Source organism: Tachysurus fulvidraco, chromosome 8, assembly GCF_022655615.1.
Source record: "Tachysurus fulvidraco isolate hzauxx_2018 chromosome 8, HZAU_PFXX_2.0, whole genome shotgun sequence".
NCBI classification, from domain to species: Eukaryota; Metazoa; Chordata; class Actinopteri; order Siluriformes; family Bagridae; genus Tachysurus; species Tachysurus fulvidraco.
In genome coordinates, this window is record NC_062525.1 from 17,738,156 (window position 1) to 17,754,387 (window position 16,232).

General features: G+C 38.0%; 2 protein-coding genes across 4 annotated transcripts in view; both read right to left on the reverse strand.

Moving 5' to 3' along the window:
- Positions 1-888: 888 nt before the first annotated feature.
- On the reverse strand, positions 889-7,354 carry LOC113638919 (hyaluronan-binding protein 2-like). The gene is made up of 13 exons (XM_027140437.2): positions 7,194-7,354; positions 6,751-6,784; positions 6,536-6,643; positions 5,182-5,292; positions 4,976-5,092; positions 4,712-4,828; positions 4,441-4,618; positions 2,813-2,910; positions 2,437-2,698; positions 2,074-2,216; positions 1,698-1,838; positions 1,444-1,589; positions 889-1,173 (listed from the first exon to the last, which is right to left on the reverse strand). Exons 1-13 carry the CDS (start codon positions 7,272-7,274, stop codon positions 1,012-1,014), a joined length of 1,698 nt encoding a protein of 565 aa, XP_026996238.2. The 5' UTR covers positions 7,275-7,354; the 3' UTR covers positions 889-1,011.
- A 1,435-nt stretch (positions 7,355-8,789) lies between these two features.
- The window catches only part of LOC113638918 (dynamin binding protein), a 32,095-nt gene continuing 24,652 nt past the window's right edge, over positions 8,790-16,232 (reverse strand). For 2 of the 3 annotated variants that reach the window (XM_027140435.2, XM_047817303.1), the window contains 13 exons: positions 15,372-15,559; positions 15,160-15,259; positions 14,925-15,072; positions 13,851-13,868; positions 12,798-12,997; positions 12,545-12,675; positions 12,350-12,454; positions 12,086-12,217; positions 11,617-11,949; positions 11,196-11,375; positions 10,914-11,112; positions 10,136-10,794; positions 8,790-10,012 (listed from right to left, as the gene is read on the reverse strand). In XM_027140435.2, the coding sequence (XP_026996236.2) occupies positions 9,827-10,012; positions 10,136-10,794; positions 10,914-11,112; positions 11,196-11,375; positions 11,617-11,949; positions 12,086-12,217; positions 12,350-12,454; positions 12,545-12,675; positions 12,798-12,997; positions 13,851-13,868; positions 14,925-15,072; positions 15,160-15,259; positions 15,372-15,559 (2,579 nt within the window). In that variant the 3' untranslated portion in view covers positions 8,790-9,826. The remainder of the gene's footprint in view (positions 10,013-10,135; positions 10,795-10,913; positions 11,113-11,195; positions 11,376-11,616; positions 11,950-12,085; positions 12,218-12,349; positions 12,455-12,544; positions 12,676-12,797; positions 12,998-13,850; positions 13,869-14,924; positions 15,073-15,159; positions 15,260-15,371; positions 15,560-16,232) is intronic. The other variant, XM_047817302.1, reaches the window with a different exon arrangement.

Here is a 16,232-nt window from a genome sequence, read left to right on the forward strand (position 1 = left end):
CAACCTACCATGCATGTCTTTGGACCGGGGCATAGGGAGAACATGCAAACTCCGTACACACAAGGCGGAGGCGGGAATCGAACCCTGACCCTGGAGGTGTGAGGCGCTGAATAGAGACGGTAAAAGTCGGTGGGTCCAATATTATTGGTTTTAAAAAGTGGGTGGGCCCTGTCCCACCCACATATAATGGTTCCGACGCCATGACCACGGGTATCGGATTTGGATCGGTCACGCACCACCGATACCCGATCCACTCAAAATGCTTGGATCGGCGCCGACAACCCTACTTTTAAACTTTAAGTATACGTTTGAGAGTGCAGTGATTGGGAGATTGGGTATGTTGGGGTAGGGAATAATGTGGCACACTGTAGCTCTGTTGCCCCATGTTTATTTATGGTGTTTTTCTATTTTTCTATTTCTGAAAATCTGTTCTTACACAGGTATCTGAACAAGGCCAAAAGCCCAAATAAAACGTTCACATGTGCCCTTACCTAGTGTCTACTGTTCTCTTTAAAAAGACTGTAGAGCCTATAAAATGAGAATTCAGAACTAGGTTTTACAGTTGCTTAATCAGTTTTCTGGGTGCAAGATTAAAATTATGCAAATTACCTGGATGTAAGAGTTTTTAAATGGATACCAAATACTGATATTCTGAAATCCTCACTACATTTAACTCCGCATTAAAACTACTCCCAAGTGAGGCACTGCCAAATAGGATAAATGTCAGTCATTCATATAGCAGTGTATAAAAAAACAGTTATCAGTGAGTTGTCTTGATGAACAAAACTTTAATTCTTGCCAAGAAAGTTCTGTAGTGAAAAACTGATTTGTGTTATCACAGTTGAATTGGAGATTTTATCATACAGATGACAGGTTGAACTTCATAAGTAGATAAGGTATTGCAGGATATTTATTTTCTTCAAGTCAAGTCAAGTCACCTTTATTGTCACATGACTATAAAAACAAAAATAAAGGTTTTGCAAAAGCTTGATAATAAAGTGTGGCCCAACTTTATGTAGAACGCATCTTTTCACTGATCCAGTCAAGAAATTTGGTGACACGGGTATAAATGCCAGGTTTATTCTTCTTGCCACAGCCATCACCCCAGCTCACTATGCCATATATATAATTTGTGCCATTCTGGTTACAGATCAGGGGGCCTCCAGAATCACCCTACAAAGAGAATATTATTAAATATATATTTATACATTTTGCACCTGGAAACACTATAAACTGCCAACATATTTGTATTAATATAGCAGTTAATTCTATTCACATTACATGATTGGTTGATTCATGTTCTAGCCATGCTGTTACATATTTAGAAATTTTCATTATCTGATTTTCAAAGCAAAGTTGCTTTGATCATATACACACACACACACACACACACACACACACACACACACACACACACACACACACACACACACAAATAAACACCTGGCAAGCATCAATCCCTCCTTGCATTCGTCCAGCACAGAGCATGTTTTCATCCAGCAGATCACCAAAAACATTAGGAGCCATGCAGCGGTTTTGGTTGATCAGGAGAACTTTTGTGTCCAGCAACTGTCTGGAACCTTGCTCATCTTTAAGAAAATAGGAAGTGTACATGAAAAGAAATCATGAGTTAACCAGTAGAGGAAATCTTATTCCACAAATAAAAGGTGAGGGCAAGGAGAGAGAGAATACTACACCATGCTCAGTGACTCCATAGCCTGATATAGTGCATTCTATCCCATCAGGAAAAGGGTAGGGGGGCAGACATGCAGATTTTACATACTTAGTCTCTTTGGCACAAAGACCATCTTCTGTCACAGTCTTCAGTTTGAGCAGAGCTGTAATTTATATTAAACGAAACAATAAATGGCTTCATCATTAACGTTTTATCATTTAATGATCTATTTCACTTCTAAATTTGACTGAAATTTTGACTCATGTCAAACTAGATACATCCATTTAACAAAAATGATATAGCATTTTCCCCATACATTTAACAAGAAATATCAAAATATTACAACCTCATTAAAATTAATATGTCTATTGAAAAGAAAATATGTTTTCAGAGATAACCTATGTCATTGTACTGGACATCGTCAACTTCAGTGTAGTTCTCATGCATGATATAACTTTTGACTGCTAGTGTCTGATCTGCTGCCTCATGCTTATCCAGGTCCACCCCACCAAGAACTACCTGCATCTCTTTCCCCTCTTGTCTGTTAGGTCACACACACACACACACACACACACACACACACACACACACACACACACACACACACACACACACACACACACACACACACACACACACACACACACACACATGTTTTTAATATTTTAGCTACAGGCTTTATTATTGGGTTAGATACTATAATGTATGTAGATATGTATTTTGGACAAAATTGCAACACTGCTGCTGCAGGCAACACTTACATGCAGTGAGCAGCAGTGAGGACCCAGCAGGAGTTGAGGACAATTCCTCCACAGGAATGAATAAAAGAATGAGTGCTATTTTTGCGGCGTGTCTGCAATGAGACTTGCCAGGGATGAGTTCCAGGCTTGGCCTTCTTCCCACCAAAGATCCTAGATGCAATCCTACTTTGCCATATCTTTCCACAAACAGAGAAGTCATTTTCTGAAGAAAGCGTGGTTGTTACAGGTACCTTCTCCGTTACTGGCTCAGGCGTTGTTAAAACTGTAAGAGTATGAAAAATGTTATTCCAACTAGGTATGATGTTAGTAGAGGGGGAGGGCAGTGGCAGGGTGAGATCCAAAAAAGAATGAAAGAGAAACAATGAAGAATGTGTACCTGGCTGTCCCTTGCAGCGTTTGACATTACAGTTATCCCATACGATTGAGTTATTGTATCTTATGAAACACCAAGGCTGATTCTCTCCATCTGGGTTCCTAGATGAATGGATATTCTGTTCTTATTTATTTACAGTAACTTACATATGCATCTTTCCACATATTTTTAATATTACAATGTAATATAAGACTGAAATGGTTAGACTGAAAATAGACTGATAACTTTAACCATAACTGGGATCATGTACAATGCATCTACATCAAATAAGAATAATATAATAAAATGCTGGAAAATCAATATACACAAATACATAAACACAAATTTGAAATTTGAAAAATTTCATTGTGATTGTATTAGAAGCCATTAACATTGCAGTGAAACCTCTTAGTTTCCAGTTTACTTCAAATGTCATATAATCATTTAAAAAGAGTCTCTCTGTGCGCATTGAAACTGTCATGGGATCCTAAAAAAGGGCTTGAGGAGATTTAAATATCAGTGACCGGGTAAGGAGACCAAGAATAACAGTACAGAGGCTAGAGGCTAATATTCAAAACGCAGTTGAGAGAAACCGTTCTGTATGAAAGAACTGCAAGGTATTTGAAATCCTGTTTGGGGTTTGCCCAGTGGCATGTTGGAGACTTAGCAAAGAGGTGCAAGAAGGTTTCTGCCATTTACTCAGACTAAAATGTCGATTCTTGGCCTTGTACGTCCCTCAATGTTTGGCAGAAACTGAAACTATTCCTCCATGAAAACATATTCCACATACTAAAGCACTGGGTTGGTAGTATCATGCCTCCAGAGTCATGGATTTGCATCTTTCATTCTATTTTTTTTCTCTACTTTTTCTTTATCTCAGACTTATAATGATAGCTCCTTGATATAAAGTTACATGATGCTGCTTAGTTAGGAATGTTTTCTAACAAATACTACAGCATTCCTGGATCATATTTATATTGTTTACTTATATCAAGAATATGTGACACTTTCATTGCACACAGGTTTACAATTAATTAATTATGTGACTTCTGATTACACCAGAAGTAATTTAGGTTTGTACAGCACCTGTACATTGAATGCAGACAGAGACAGTGAGATGCAAAGGGCAATGTTTTCTATTACATGGACCATCTTCCTAAACATGGTGCAGACCTAGTATAACCAGTTCATTAGGCTTTTCTTAATGTACTGTCCTCTTTCAGCAGGATCATGCTACCTGCCACATTTTATTGTTCAGGAATAGTTTAAGGAACATGACAAAGAATTGTTCAATTTGCCTCCACATTCCTCACATCCCAATCTGACTGAGCATCTGTAGAATGTGTTGGAGAATCCCACAAGGAACTGCTACTAGCATCTTGATACCAGATACCACAGTACATGCCTCAATGGGTCAGAGCTGTTTAAGCAATACAAGGGGGACCTACACAATATTAGTTTTATGGCTTGTTATGGCTTATATAAAAATATTATTGCTTCAATATATGGCTTTCAAGGGGGGTTAAACACTCATGTAAATACTGTTTCTTTTGCTTGCACACACACACACGCACGCACGCACGCACGCACGCGCACACACACACACACACACACACACACACACACACACACACACACAAACACAAACAGACCTGCAATAGTTATGCGATCCAATTCCATCATCCTCCTCTTCCTCCTCCTCCTCCCCAGTATATTCAGGAATGTATGCTATTAAATGAGAGTACCAAGGCATACACTCCTGTCCAGACTCTGTCTCACTGACGAAACCTCTGTATGAGGAACCATCTCCCTCATAGCAATCATCAGGACCTTAGACAAATAGAGTTAATCACAAGCATGTTGAAAAACAAAATACTAAACCATTTTTAAAAGCACTGGCTGAATGACAATAGGCCACATTACCAACTTGGCAGAACTTTCCACTGTAGTTTGCAGGACAGTTACAATGGAATTTAATCCGTGTACGACCCTTTACACATGTTCCACCATTCAAACAGGGACTGGGATTACAGGGTGAGGCTGAAACAGAACAACTTAAGGTTTTTACAAAAGTCTTTCAGTAAAAATAAACATCTAATTTTCCCCAATAAATTTGTCCAGCTCTCAAAAAAAGATTTGACTGAATGAAGTAATATTTTTTGAAACTGTGTAAGCGTTGTTACTCACGTCTCCTGCATTTAGGAGGCTGGAAGGGGGCAACACAGTTGCACTCATAAAAGGGCTCTGTTTCAATAAAAACGCAATCGCCATGGCCGCATTTGACATTCCTACACACATTTATAACTGAAAATCAAAGACACCCATAAACAAATGCACCAAGACCTTTCTTTAAAATAATAATTAAAAATTGTAAGAAATCATAGGCTTCTAACCAGATTGACATCTTTTGCCCTTAAAAGGCCGGGGGCAAGTACATTTGAAATCGCCATCACCATCATTCTCACATACACCATTGTTGTAACATGGATTTGGTTCACACTCATCTGAGAGAAAGCAAGAGGGTGGGAGAGAGAGGTAGTTAAGAATGCTAAGTTATACTACTATATATCCTGATTAATAATATAAAAATTTTTTTTTTTTTTACATAATATATTTTTTGCATCCAGATTGATTTACAGTTCCTTGACGACTGTGTAAGAAATTACAGATAAATGCCCCCAGATTCCACTCCAACTGCCTCGGTGGAAAAAGGGCACAAGACACACATCGAAAAGAGCTCATAGGCACACCAAAGAGCAGGACATTAAGGATCGGCACTAACAAAGGGTCTGCGTGACCGGGATTACCATTTAAAATGACCATTTGATGGAGAACAATTGTAACAACACCAAGCCAAGGTGTACGTGACCATGATTAACATTTAAAGACATCCAGCTAGACAACAAGGTGTATCCCAGCAATTTGGGAGACACTCAGTTCTTACACTCAATACACATTCAAAGCAGAACCTCATTTAAACTACAAAAAGGGAAAACAGCATAAAATGCTTGAGCAGGATTTGTCCTGGGTTCTTGCCGCCTCCGATGAACCCAAAGTACTTTATGTATTTTGTCACTGCTATACTGGAATAAACTTCTTGTTCTTCATTAAGATGTTCACCCTCATCGTTTTATTTACACACAACTTTTTATTTCTTACAACTGTTATCAGTCTATATTTTAATGCGATTATTTGCGGACTGAGGGAGAAAAACAGGCAGAGAAGAAAAATTGTAGTTTAGTGAAAAACGTTGTTGACCATACTGGATGAGTGGATGTAATGTGGAGTTTCTGCAGCAGTTGACAAAAAAGAGACAGGAAAATTTATATTTAATCTTATTAAAAAATGCTTCCATGATTGGGAAAGGCGCATCCTGATCTAGTATGTAAATGCAAGAATACAAAGGTTTTAGCCAGATATGTGACCAAGAGCCTTAGGATTTCTCTGATGGAACTCTGAAGGTTCTGTGTAGAAGAAATACACCCTGAAGGGGATGTTTAATCTACCAACCACACATTCACACTAATACACCCAGGAGCAATTGGTCTTAGCATGTCCACTGACTGTGTTTGGGTGGTTAGAAGAAACTAGAAAACAGACACAATAAGAACATGCAAAGAAACTCTGCATAGACAGTAACCCAAGTTCAGAATCAAACCAGGAACCCTGAAGCTAGTGACAACTCTATCACAAGTCCCAATAATTCCTGCATTACATTACTGCAGTAAATTCCAGCATTACTGTTACCTCTTTCTTCAATAAATTCATACAACCATTGTGAGTCGGTAGTAGTTTGACCATTATAAGATTCTTCATAGTAGTCTTCAGAGGTCTTGTTAGTTGCTGGTGTTGGATCTAAAACACATTTTAAAAACTTAAAGTCTCTGTGTTAATAAAAAAAGTTACTTAAACTCAACAAAATCAAGGTCAGTGCTTTTATTTAAATAAGATATAAACCTCACCTTCATCAACTCCTTTAATCTTCACGAAAGATTGCTAAAAGAGTTCACAAAAGTGGTTGTCACAACCATTCAGTGTTCAATAAACATTCTAACAGATTCTGTATGAATCAAAGTCAACTCGAATATGAAAAATTTTGGTGAAGAAAGACCTATAGGCTGACCTAAATGTATCCTGTAGCATAGTGAAAAGCATGGAGCAATGTCATATGCAGAATGACTACAGTTTAGTAAACATTTTCAGCTTTGGTCCTGGAAAGTTAACGTCCAATAACGGGCAGCCCAATAATAGTCAAATTGCAGAATACATTTATTTCTCAGGGACATAAGAATAAACACTGAAAAAGGCATTATGCAAACTGAATCCACTCGTTAAACTCGTCTACAAAAACATCACAAAAACACACATTTAATATTTAGGCAAACGTTTAAAATTTACAACATACCTCACTTTTTGCTGTTGCTGCTGCTACTGCTGGCTGGTTAAGAGTCTTCAGACTCAGCAGTAACAACAATAGTGAAAGCATGGCACTCAAATGTACTAATTACAGGAAAGAAAGTTGTAGGCAATGATCATTCAGATCAACTCCTGTCATTAGAAATCAAACATACATATCTCTCGACTCTAACTGGCAATCATTAGCCTAATGCATTGATTTCTTTATGGACTCATGTCCAACTTTGTGATCCTGTAAACACATAACACCCCCTTTAGTGTGTTTCTCTTAGCTGTACATTAGCATTAAGGATTTTCACCTAGGTTTCTTCTTTGGTGTATGTGATACAAAATTCTGGTGTAGATTTAGACATGGACATGTCCCCATTTGGTTTAAATTTGAATGGGTTTATTGGTTCATATTTTTTGAAATTGCTGTGATATGTGCTCTCTTCTGTAGGTCATTGACCAGGTCCACATATCCGCATGTATACTCAGAATCAGACCTTTGAACTCATCTTTGCTTTGCATGTCAATAGATGTTAAAATCATCTACCAATAGTCCTAAAATAATTGTATAGCCTGGGAAATACTAAGTATTCTAGCACTTTCGTTATTTACATTTAAAGCATTTGGCAGCCGCTATAATACACGTAATGTGTTATAATACACATAAAGATGACTCCCATTTATCTTATTTTAACAACTGATCTGTTGTTGAGGGTTAAGAGCCTTGTTCAGAGGCCCGGCGGTTGCAGCTTGGTGGACCTGCGATTTGAATTCACAACCTTTCAAATAGTGGTCCAGCACCATTGACCACTGAGCTACCACATTTAACATGCAGTACTTTCACTGTATATTTATAATCACTTCTATTGTCTTTTTACTTTTAACTTCTACTTAGTACTGGAACAATAAAGTCAATACTTTTGTTTTTGCTATACACTGAAGACATTTGGGTTTGAATTCAAAAGATGAATATGAGACAATAGATCAGAATTTTAGTTTTCTTTTCCAGATATTTACAACTACATGTAGATGTGATTTTACATTTATATGAACATGTGCTTGACTGCTTTCTCGTTGGGTGTGGTCTGTTAGATACTGTACAGTACAAGCATCGGGCATAGTCAAAACAAAAATTTGGAGTTTACTACTAAAAAAGAGAAGACTGAAGTGGAAAAAATATGAGGTACAAGCCTGGAAAATAATCACAAAAGAAAACTCGGTTTGGTGATGATGGCTATCGGCTTGATGTTCTTATGGAAAGAGATTTGCTTTACTTTTGCTCACCTAAAATCTGGTGGTCTGCCACCAAACATGCAATGTTTTAAGTTGTTTAACGTAATGAATTAGATCTCAGGGAATGAACACTGAAATTCTGATCTTATTGCTTCTTTCCATAGATTCATTTCCACAGATTCCTCTTTACATAGTTTCATTTCCAACAGCTTTGCAACAAAGTGCTAATGCTTATTTCACTATCAGGTTATTTGTCAAACATACCTTTGTCTATGCTGATACATGAAGCAATGTGTGTGCATATTTGAATCCAAACACATCTGTAAATGAGCTCCTTGTCATATAGATTCATTCAGACAATAAGTTTATTTTTCCTAGTTGTTTTATTCGAATGAGAAAGGAATAGGTTGCTTGTGACTGGAATACAGTACATACATGGTTACTATACAGCATCAGAGATGAATATGATGAAAATCATCAACAGTATGTTAAAGTGGCATGCATCAAAAAGACCTCTAGGGCTTCCAAAAGATGAATTCACTATTGATCAAACTCCTATGTGGCTCTGGCTCTTAATCCCAATCAGGATCACTGTATGGGACAATTCATTTAGAAAAGTGAAAAATACAAAATTATTGAATACTGTTTTTATAATAATAATAATAAAAAAAACACCTCCTTACATTTTATTTGGGCTCTTAAATATTGTTCAGCATATATTGAGTCTTTTTCTGAGTTTTATGAAAGATTTGCTCACTTTGTTAATTGTTTGTGTATACATACACATTTGAACATGGGATGTTTCTGATTGTCTAACAAGCAAGTCCAGAAAAAAAGCTCCAATATGTCATGCTCAAACCACTGCTTTTGTTCACTAATGCCCAGAGAACATGCACTCATACTTTACTCTCTCTAGTAATGGTTCTTGCCAGTGTTACCATATACAACCACTTCATTCTGTAACTTTTACTTCATGGTCTATTTCTTTTAGCAAACCAGTTAGGTGCTAGCATATATTTGGACTTGTCCTTCCCAACTCATATGCAGGCATTTACTGTTCATTCAGTCAACTTAACATAACCCTTGCTTTTACACAATCGTTCCATTCTTTCTCCAAACTCAAAATGCAAAGTTATAGTTGCTCTTCAAGAATGCCACAACGAGGAGATCAGAGGTAATGTTCATAAGAGAAAATAAAGGAAAGCCAGAAAATGCATTCATGGAGAGTGACATTTTGTTCCCAGAAGCAGCAATGATCTGCTTTCTCATTCACCACATCAAGCCATCACTCATTAAGTAAAAACACATTGTCCTTTCTTCCACATGGCTCTGCAGCTCAGCTTATTTGGTGGTGGTTTGGGATAGCTGGATATTTCTCTTCCTCTGATGCAGCTTTCATGCTCAGGTGTATTCTGACTTGCGGATGTAGGTGGAAGGTACATAGCCTCGCTGTCCTCCGGCTTCACCCAGCCACCACTCCTGGTTGCCATTCATGTCCTGGAACTCTAGGATTCTAACTCTCTGATTGGCTGAAATGCTCAGCTCATTTGAGCAGCGTGCAGTGAATGAATAAAGAGCATAATATATCTGAAAGAAAAGTAAAACAAAAAGTGAAAAATGGTAAGTAACGAGAGAAAAAAATTACACTCCCTATTACATTTTCTCAATTAAGAACATTAGGCAAAATCTGTTCTAATTAACCATGTTTACCTGATGGCCATCCAGCTCATGTTCAGGCTCTATGTATTCATCCGCAGAGTACTGAGGCTTCCTTTTTTGTGCTGAACACACAGTGTTCTGTCTCGGCTGAGTGCCATAAGATGTGTGCCTCTGAGATGCATAGTGTTTAGAGTTCTTATTGAAGCAAAAAGAGTCTGTCTCTGAAGAGTCTGAGTGTTCTCTGTGATTAGTTGGTGTAGTGTAACCGGAGTTAGAAGAATCCCTGTAATTGGCAGGATTTCGGTATAAAGGCTCTGAATAGTCTCTGTGATTGGCAGCATTATGAACAGAAGTCTCAGACAGTTCTTTCTGATCAGAGGAATTCCTGTAGGTAGAATCAGGGGTATCCCTTTGATTAGTCTGAGGGTAGCTTGGTGATGAAGCATCGATTTGGGGCATCATGTGTGAGGGGTTAGAGTCCTGAGACAGACGTAGTGATGCATGGTTTGGAGCGTGACCTGAAGAGAAGCTGACAGAAGATGTCTCGTGGTTGAATGTCAGTGTGCTGTTGCTGTTCTGTCGTGAGAACACAGGAGATGAGCCTCCATATCCTGACTCAGTGGAAGACTGACTCTCGATAGAAACATCTGAATGGCTTTGTCGTGGGTTATAGGGCTTTAAGAAGGAGCTGTAAACAAAGCCCTTTGTGACTACGGGATAAGAATAAAAGCCAGAATAAAAGTTATTCCAAAAATCGAAAACATTAGTTACACAATGAATATAAAAACAAACAATAGTAAAAACTTACATTCTTAATTTAAATACTCACCACCATTATCTATAAGCCAGCGATTCTGACTTCCCATGGGGTCTTGCTGTTTGATGACTCCCACAATATCACCCTCCTGTATGGACACATCCAGGTCCTGGGCAGCATTAAAATTCCTTTCAGCCTGGTAGAGTTTCTCTGGGCCGTAGAGAGCAAGTAGTCCTGTCCGATGCTCATTTGTCTGCATTATGGAATTTGGCTATACATGAAAAAAGTAAGAAGTTAATACTATTATATACATTGGGTGTTTGGGATTGATTGGTACAAGTGTGTTTAACTCACCGGGTTTAGAAGTGGCTTCTTGGAATTTTGTTTTTCCAGGGTTTTCTTTTCGTAGGGTTTGCGTAGTGTGGGCAGGTTCTCTGGGAAGAAGCTGAAGCTCTGTAAAAGCTGGAGCACTCTGCTGTGCTCTTCCTGAAACAGCGACACCAGGTTCCCCTCTGTGCCTCCTATACCCGACAGCTATCAGAAGTCACAAAACACAAATTGAAACACTCACATAATTTACTGTTAATAACGTTATTTGTGATTTCTCTTGTGGTCGAGTTTTGGTGCTTCTAGTTAGGGCTTTAAAATGATACAACTTCTGGCATCTAACCTTACCTAAACTGTTTTGCTTTGAAAGTCATCTATTCCACGTGTTATCTTTGCTTACCACTGCTGCCCTAACACATGTCTCTATTATCTTATGACCTATCCTCACCTGCAGGAGTGGAGAGAGCTCTCCCTGTGTGAGAAACATGAAGTCTCTCTGTGCCTGGGCAAAGCCCCGCATACAGTTGGTGAAGAGCTCCTCAGCAGCCTGATGAAATTTGGGAAGCTCATCCAGCAACTGGGCATTCAGGGCTTCGTAGTTGTTCCTTGCTGTTTGCAATTCTTCTTGCACACGTTTATCTTTCAGCCTCTCTGCTCGCTCCTTACAGTTATCGTAGTCAAGCAGCTTGTCAAAGCGTTTCTGGATCAGCTTGTGTGGACCAGCAAACATGGAAAGCAGCTGGTTGAGGGGTGAGATGACCAGAGCCTCCATCCTCTCTTTCTACTCACACACAAAGCCAAGATATGTCAGAAATGCACAATATAACTTAAAAACCAAGACAGCATGCACTTCGCATGAATTCATTAACAAATTGATGATAACATTTGTGCAGTTTTTTAAAAGTCTATTCACTCACAAATTCAGTGAACTGTTTGTCGCTGATACACCGGTGAGCTCTTTGGAAGCGCTCAGGATCCAGATGCTTATGTCGCTCTGTGTAGATATCACAGAAGCTGATGGCTGACAACACTTTCACGGAGGCCGACTCCTGGTAAGCAACATCAGAAAAGCATCAGAAAAAAAGTCTAATTCACTGTACCACTCGATTTAGCTTGTCTAATCAATTAAAATGAGTGTTTGAAAGCACCATTACAAATTAAAGCTGAATAAATATACTCACCCTTATGTGTTGCAGATAAAGAGAGATATCCCTGATAAAGGACTTGATTAATCTTTCCTGGAGTCTAAATCGCTTCTCTGCCTCATCAAAAGCTTCATCTTTAATCTGAAAAAAGTCAAACAAGGGTAAACAACAAAATAGTTTGCAGATGGAGTGGCAAAATGTGGATGTGGTATTAAAGTGACATGATTATACCTGTGGTGCAATTCCAGTCAGGTGCTTTAGGTGACTGCTCACTCTGTTTGACTTCTTGATGATGGAGTGCATGCTTAGTTTTGAGATCTTGTCAATGAGTCTGTCCTCATCCCCTTTGCGGTACTTCACCACTATAAACAGTAGAGGGCAGTCTGGCATTAACACTGAATAACAAATGCATGGTTCTGCAATGGTTTGCACACAAAAAAAACAGGGAGCACCAAAGTTCAGGTTGTGTTGCGCATACACATACCCAAGTCCTTTCTTCTTTTGTACTCATTGATGTTGACGTTGATTCCTTTGACAGATGACACTGCATCTGCAAGCTGCTTCCTGTCATGGTGTGACTCTGGTGTGGCATTCAAAAGCTCCATGAGCAGTAGCGGATAACGCATCACCCTCTGTACAGGCTTTATTAAGAACGAACCCAGATTTATGTAGTTGGCCTTTCCCCTAAGAAAAAAAAAACAAAAAGAGTTTTATAAGACTTTCTAGTCAAAACAAATCGACCCACTTCATTGTAATTCTTTCACAGTGTTTAATATATATTTCATATACCAATATAATACATCATGAATCACAATAAGAGACAACAGTCATCTCTGAATACTGATATTGCAACACAAGCAAATCTAGTATTTGTCACCTTTTTGAGATAAGGTTTTACGATTCAACAGATTATTTGCATTTTATTAGGGAGTTAAATACAAAAGTGGTAATTTTATGGGGTGACAGTTAAGGAAAGCTATTAAAATGGTATAAAAACAGAATTCAGTGTTATATTGACCACCAATAATACCAAATTATATATATAAAATATTATTTATTTTTAATTTTTTTGGAAGAACTGTGTAGAAGGTATTTTTTCCATAGTTCCTCAAGGAAACAAAATAAACAGCAAAATTCACTGGGATTAGTAATTTGCATAGAGACTGTTAATATTTAAATCACACCACCACACAGCTTTATGCCCGCTGGCAGTAAATTGTAAAAAAAAAAAAGGTAAAAAGAAAGAAAGAAAAAAAATAATAAAAGCAACATTTCACTTGGGGTTAAATTCTGACTTGACATATTATGCATGTGTACAAGTTAAGTATCGAATTCAAAGTTCTAAATAAGTGCGATCTGATGTCAAGTCAGAAAACAGCCCTAACAAGAGACAACACAAAAATACAGTACGCAGAAAAAGCACTGTGAGTACACAATCCCCTTGGCTGCACACACACACAACAAACAGGTTATGAGGGTTAATAAACACCATGCATGCTGTCAGGCACTTCACATGCAGAAGCTTGTTTAGACTTACCACTCATGGTATATGGTTCTGTCAGGAAGAATGGAGAAAAGAGAGAAAGACGGGACAAAACAGATTATGTCTTACTGTATGCTTCTATGTTTGCAAATTAGACACTACTGGCTAGTCTAATGATCACACAAAGCATTAGATATTACTTATTAGATTTTGGTATCGCTTTAACAGAAACTTAAGGTTTAGTGATTTGCCCTTCCTCCAATATGGAGACTGAAGTAAGAAGCAACCATCACAAATACAAAAGAAAATAAACTACTTTGAGTTAGTTTAATAAACTTTCAGTCGCCAAGACAGCATGTGGCATCAGTGACCCAATTTATAGGCGCATTAATGCACTACTAGCCTCACTGCTTCCCACTGAGTGAAAAAATTAAATGTCAGCTTCCTATGGCCTCAAAATCTCACATGGTTCACAACTACTTCCAAAAGAACGCAGCGGGAGAGCCAAGTCCTTTACTGACAGAAGCTCAGATACGGTAAAACAAAGCTGTGCCATATCTAACAACCAAACAAATAGTAATGTTAAAAACATTGTTGTGCGTTTCCATTTCTCGTGCAAGCTGTGTTTACAAAAGAAAAATCCCAAATTAACTTGATTAATTAAAACAGACTATAAAATATGTTAGCGAGAAGCCTGACAAGCAGAGTGAAATAATGCGACTCGCATTCACTGGTTATACTTTACTACGTTATGACAAATTATAAATGAGTCAAAAGGCAAAACCAAAAGGAAAATGTCTTAAACTTGTTGATAACGTTAGACGTCACACCATCATTATTTGCAAGGAAGACTTCGGGCATTTAAACTGTATAAAAAATGACCAACACAAGTAAGATATTTGTGTGTATACTTAGAATCATCAATAACATTTGTTTTGTAGGTGTGGGCCTATGTTCCTGCACATTAGCATGAGCACTACCATTAAATAATGATCTCACTCACACGACTGCCTCTTTTTAATAAACAAAACCATTAAATAGCTACTGTACTTATCGCAACTATCATGTTCATGCTTCAAACATGTATTGGTAGTTCATAAATCTAAATAAATCTTTTCTCTGACCAACCTGAGGTTCTCCAGGCATTCCAGCACCTGTTTCTGAATATATTCATCTTTCTCATAGGACTCCAGCAAAGCAATGGCATCATCATGATTCTGACAGTAGACCTTGTACACCTCCTCCAGCTCTGATTTGAAGTCCAAGAACACTTTTCCTAAAGAGCAAATGATGCAGTTAATAAATAGTATATTTTAAAAATAAGGTTTGTGCAACAACACTAACGTAGAGATTTTTTTCTTACCTATCGAGTCTGTGTCGCAAAGAGCTTTTTCAAGACGTGTGGAGAGATCAGTTACAGCCTCGATGTTGCCAAAGAGCCCATCAAAGTCCACATTCTGGACCTTAATGTATAAGCATAATGTTCAGATCAGAACAAAAGTTAAAGCCTGAGAATACATTTTAAAAACGATATACACAATCTACAGAACTACATAGTGCTGTACTAAGACTTACCTTTTTTTCCTGCAGGGGTAGGATAATTTCTGTTTTACACATGTTCAAGTCTTTGATGTAATCTCTCTCGGTTTGCAGAAGCTCTTCTATGACCTTTGACCTTTTCTCTAACATTCTTTGCTCAGGATCCTCTGTGGTGGCTGGAGCAGGTTCTTGCGATTTAGGCTGGGCCGACAGCACAGCCATCTCTGTGTGAAAACACAATGTTATGCCCTTGGTTGGTATGAATGGTTAGTCAATGCCATCTCTCTGGATTAATCATATTCTGTACGTTCCTGGTTTTGGCTTTGATCACATTGTGAAGGTTATATGTCATTTAATTAGATGCTTAAATAGAAATAGGAAACAGTTGTGTGGCTTAAGCAATCACGGCAAAATAAAAAAAATAAATAAAAAAATCACACCCTGCTTCAATTATATTGATTTATTTATCAGGGTACAAATAACAATGTGGTACAACTCACCACCTTCTATATACCAGGGCTATGAAGAAACTCTATGAGATCAACGTGTCAACACACCGGAAGTTCACTCCCAGCCATGACTCAATGAATATTTCTGTAATAAATGCTTTCAGCCAAACACTTATGCTTAAACAATAAATGAGTCAGGCAACTATTGAGAAATCGGGCAATATTAAACTTACACTTCCAGAATTAGTACTTTACTTAAAAAATAGTATTTCATGATTTAACATGAGACCTGTGTCCAGAAGAATAAAATTTATTAAGAGTAAAATTTATCCTGGTCCGGGTCACAAGGTATATCTGGAGTCTATACGAGGAACACTGAACATGAGGCATGAATATTCTCTCAATGGTTTGCCAATCCATTACAGGGCACACACACCCACACACCCAC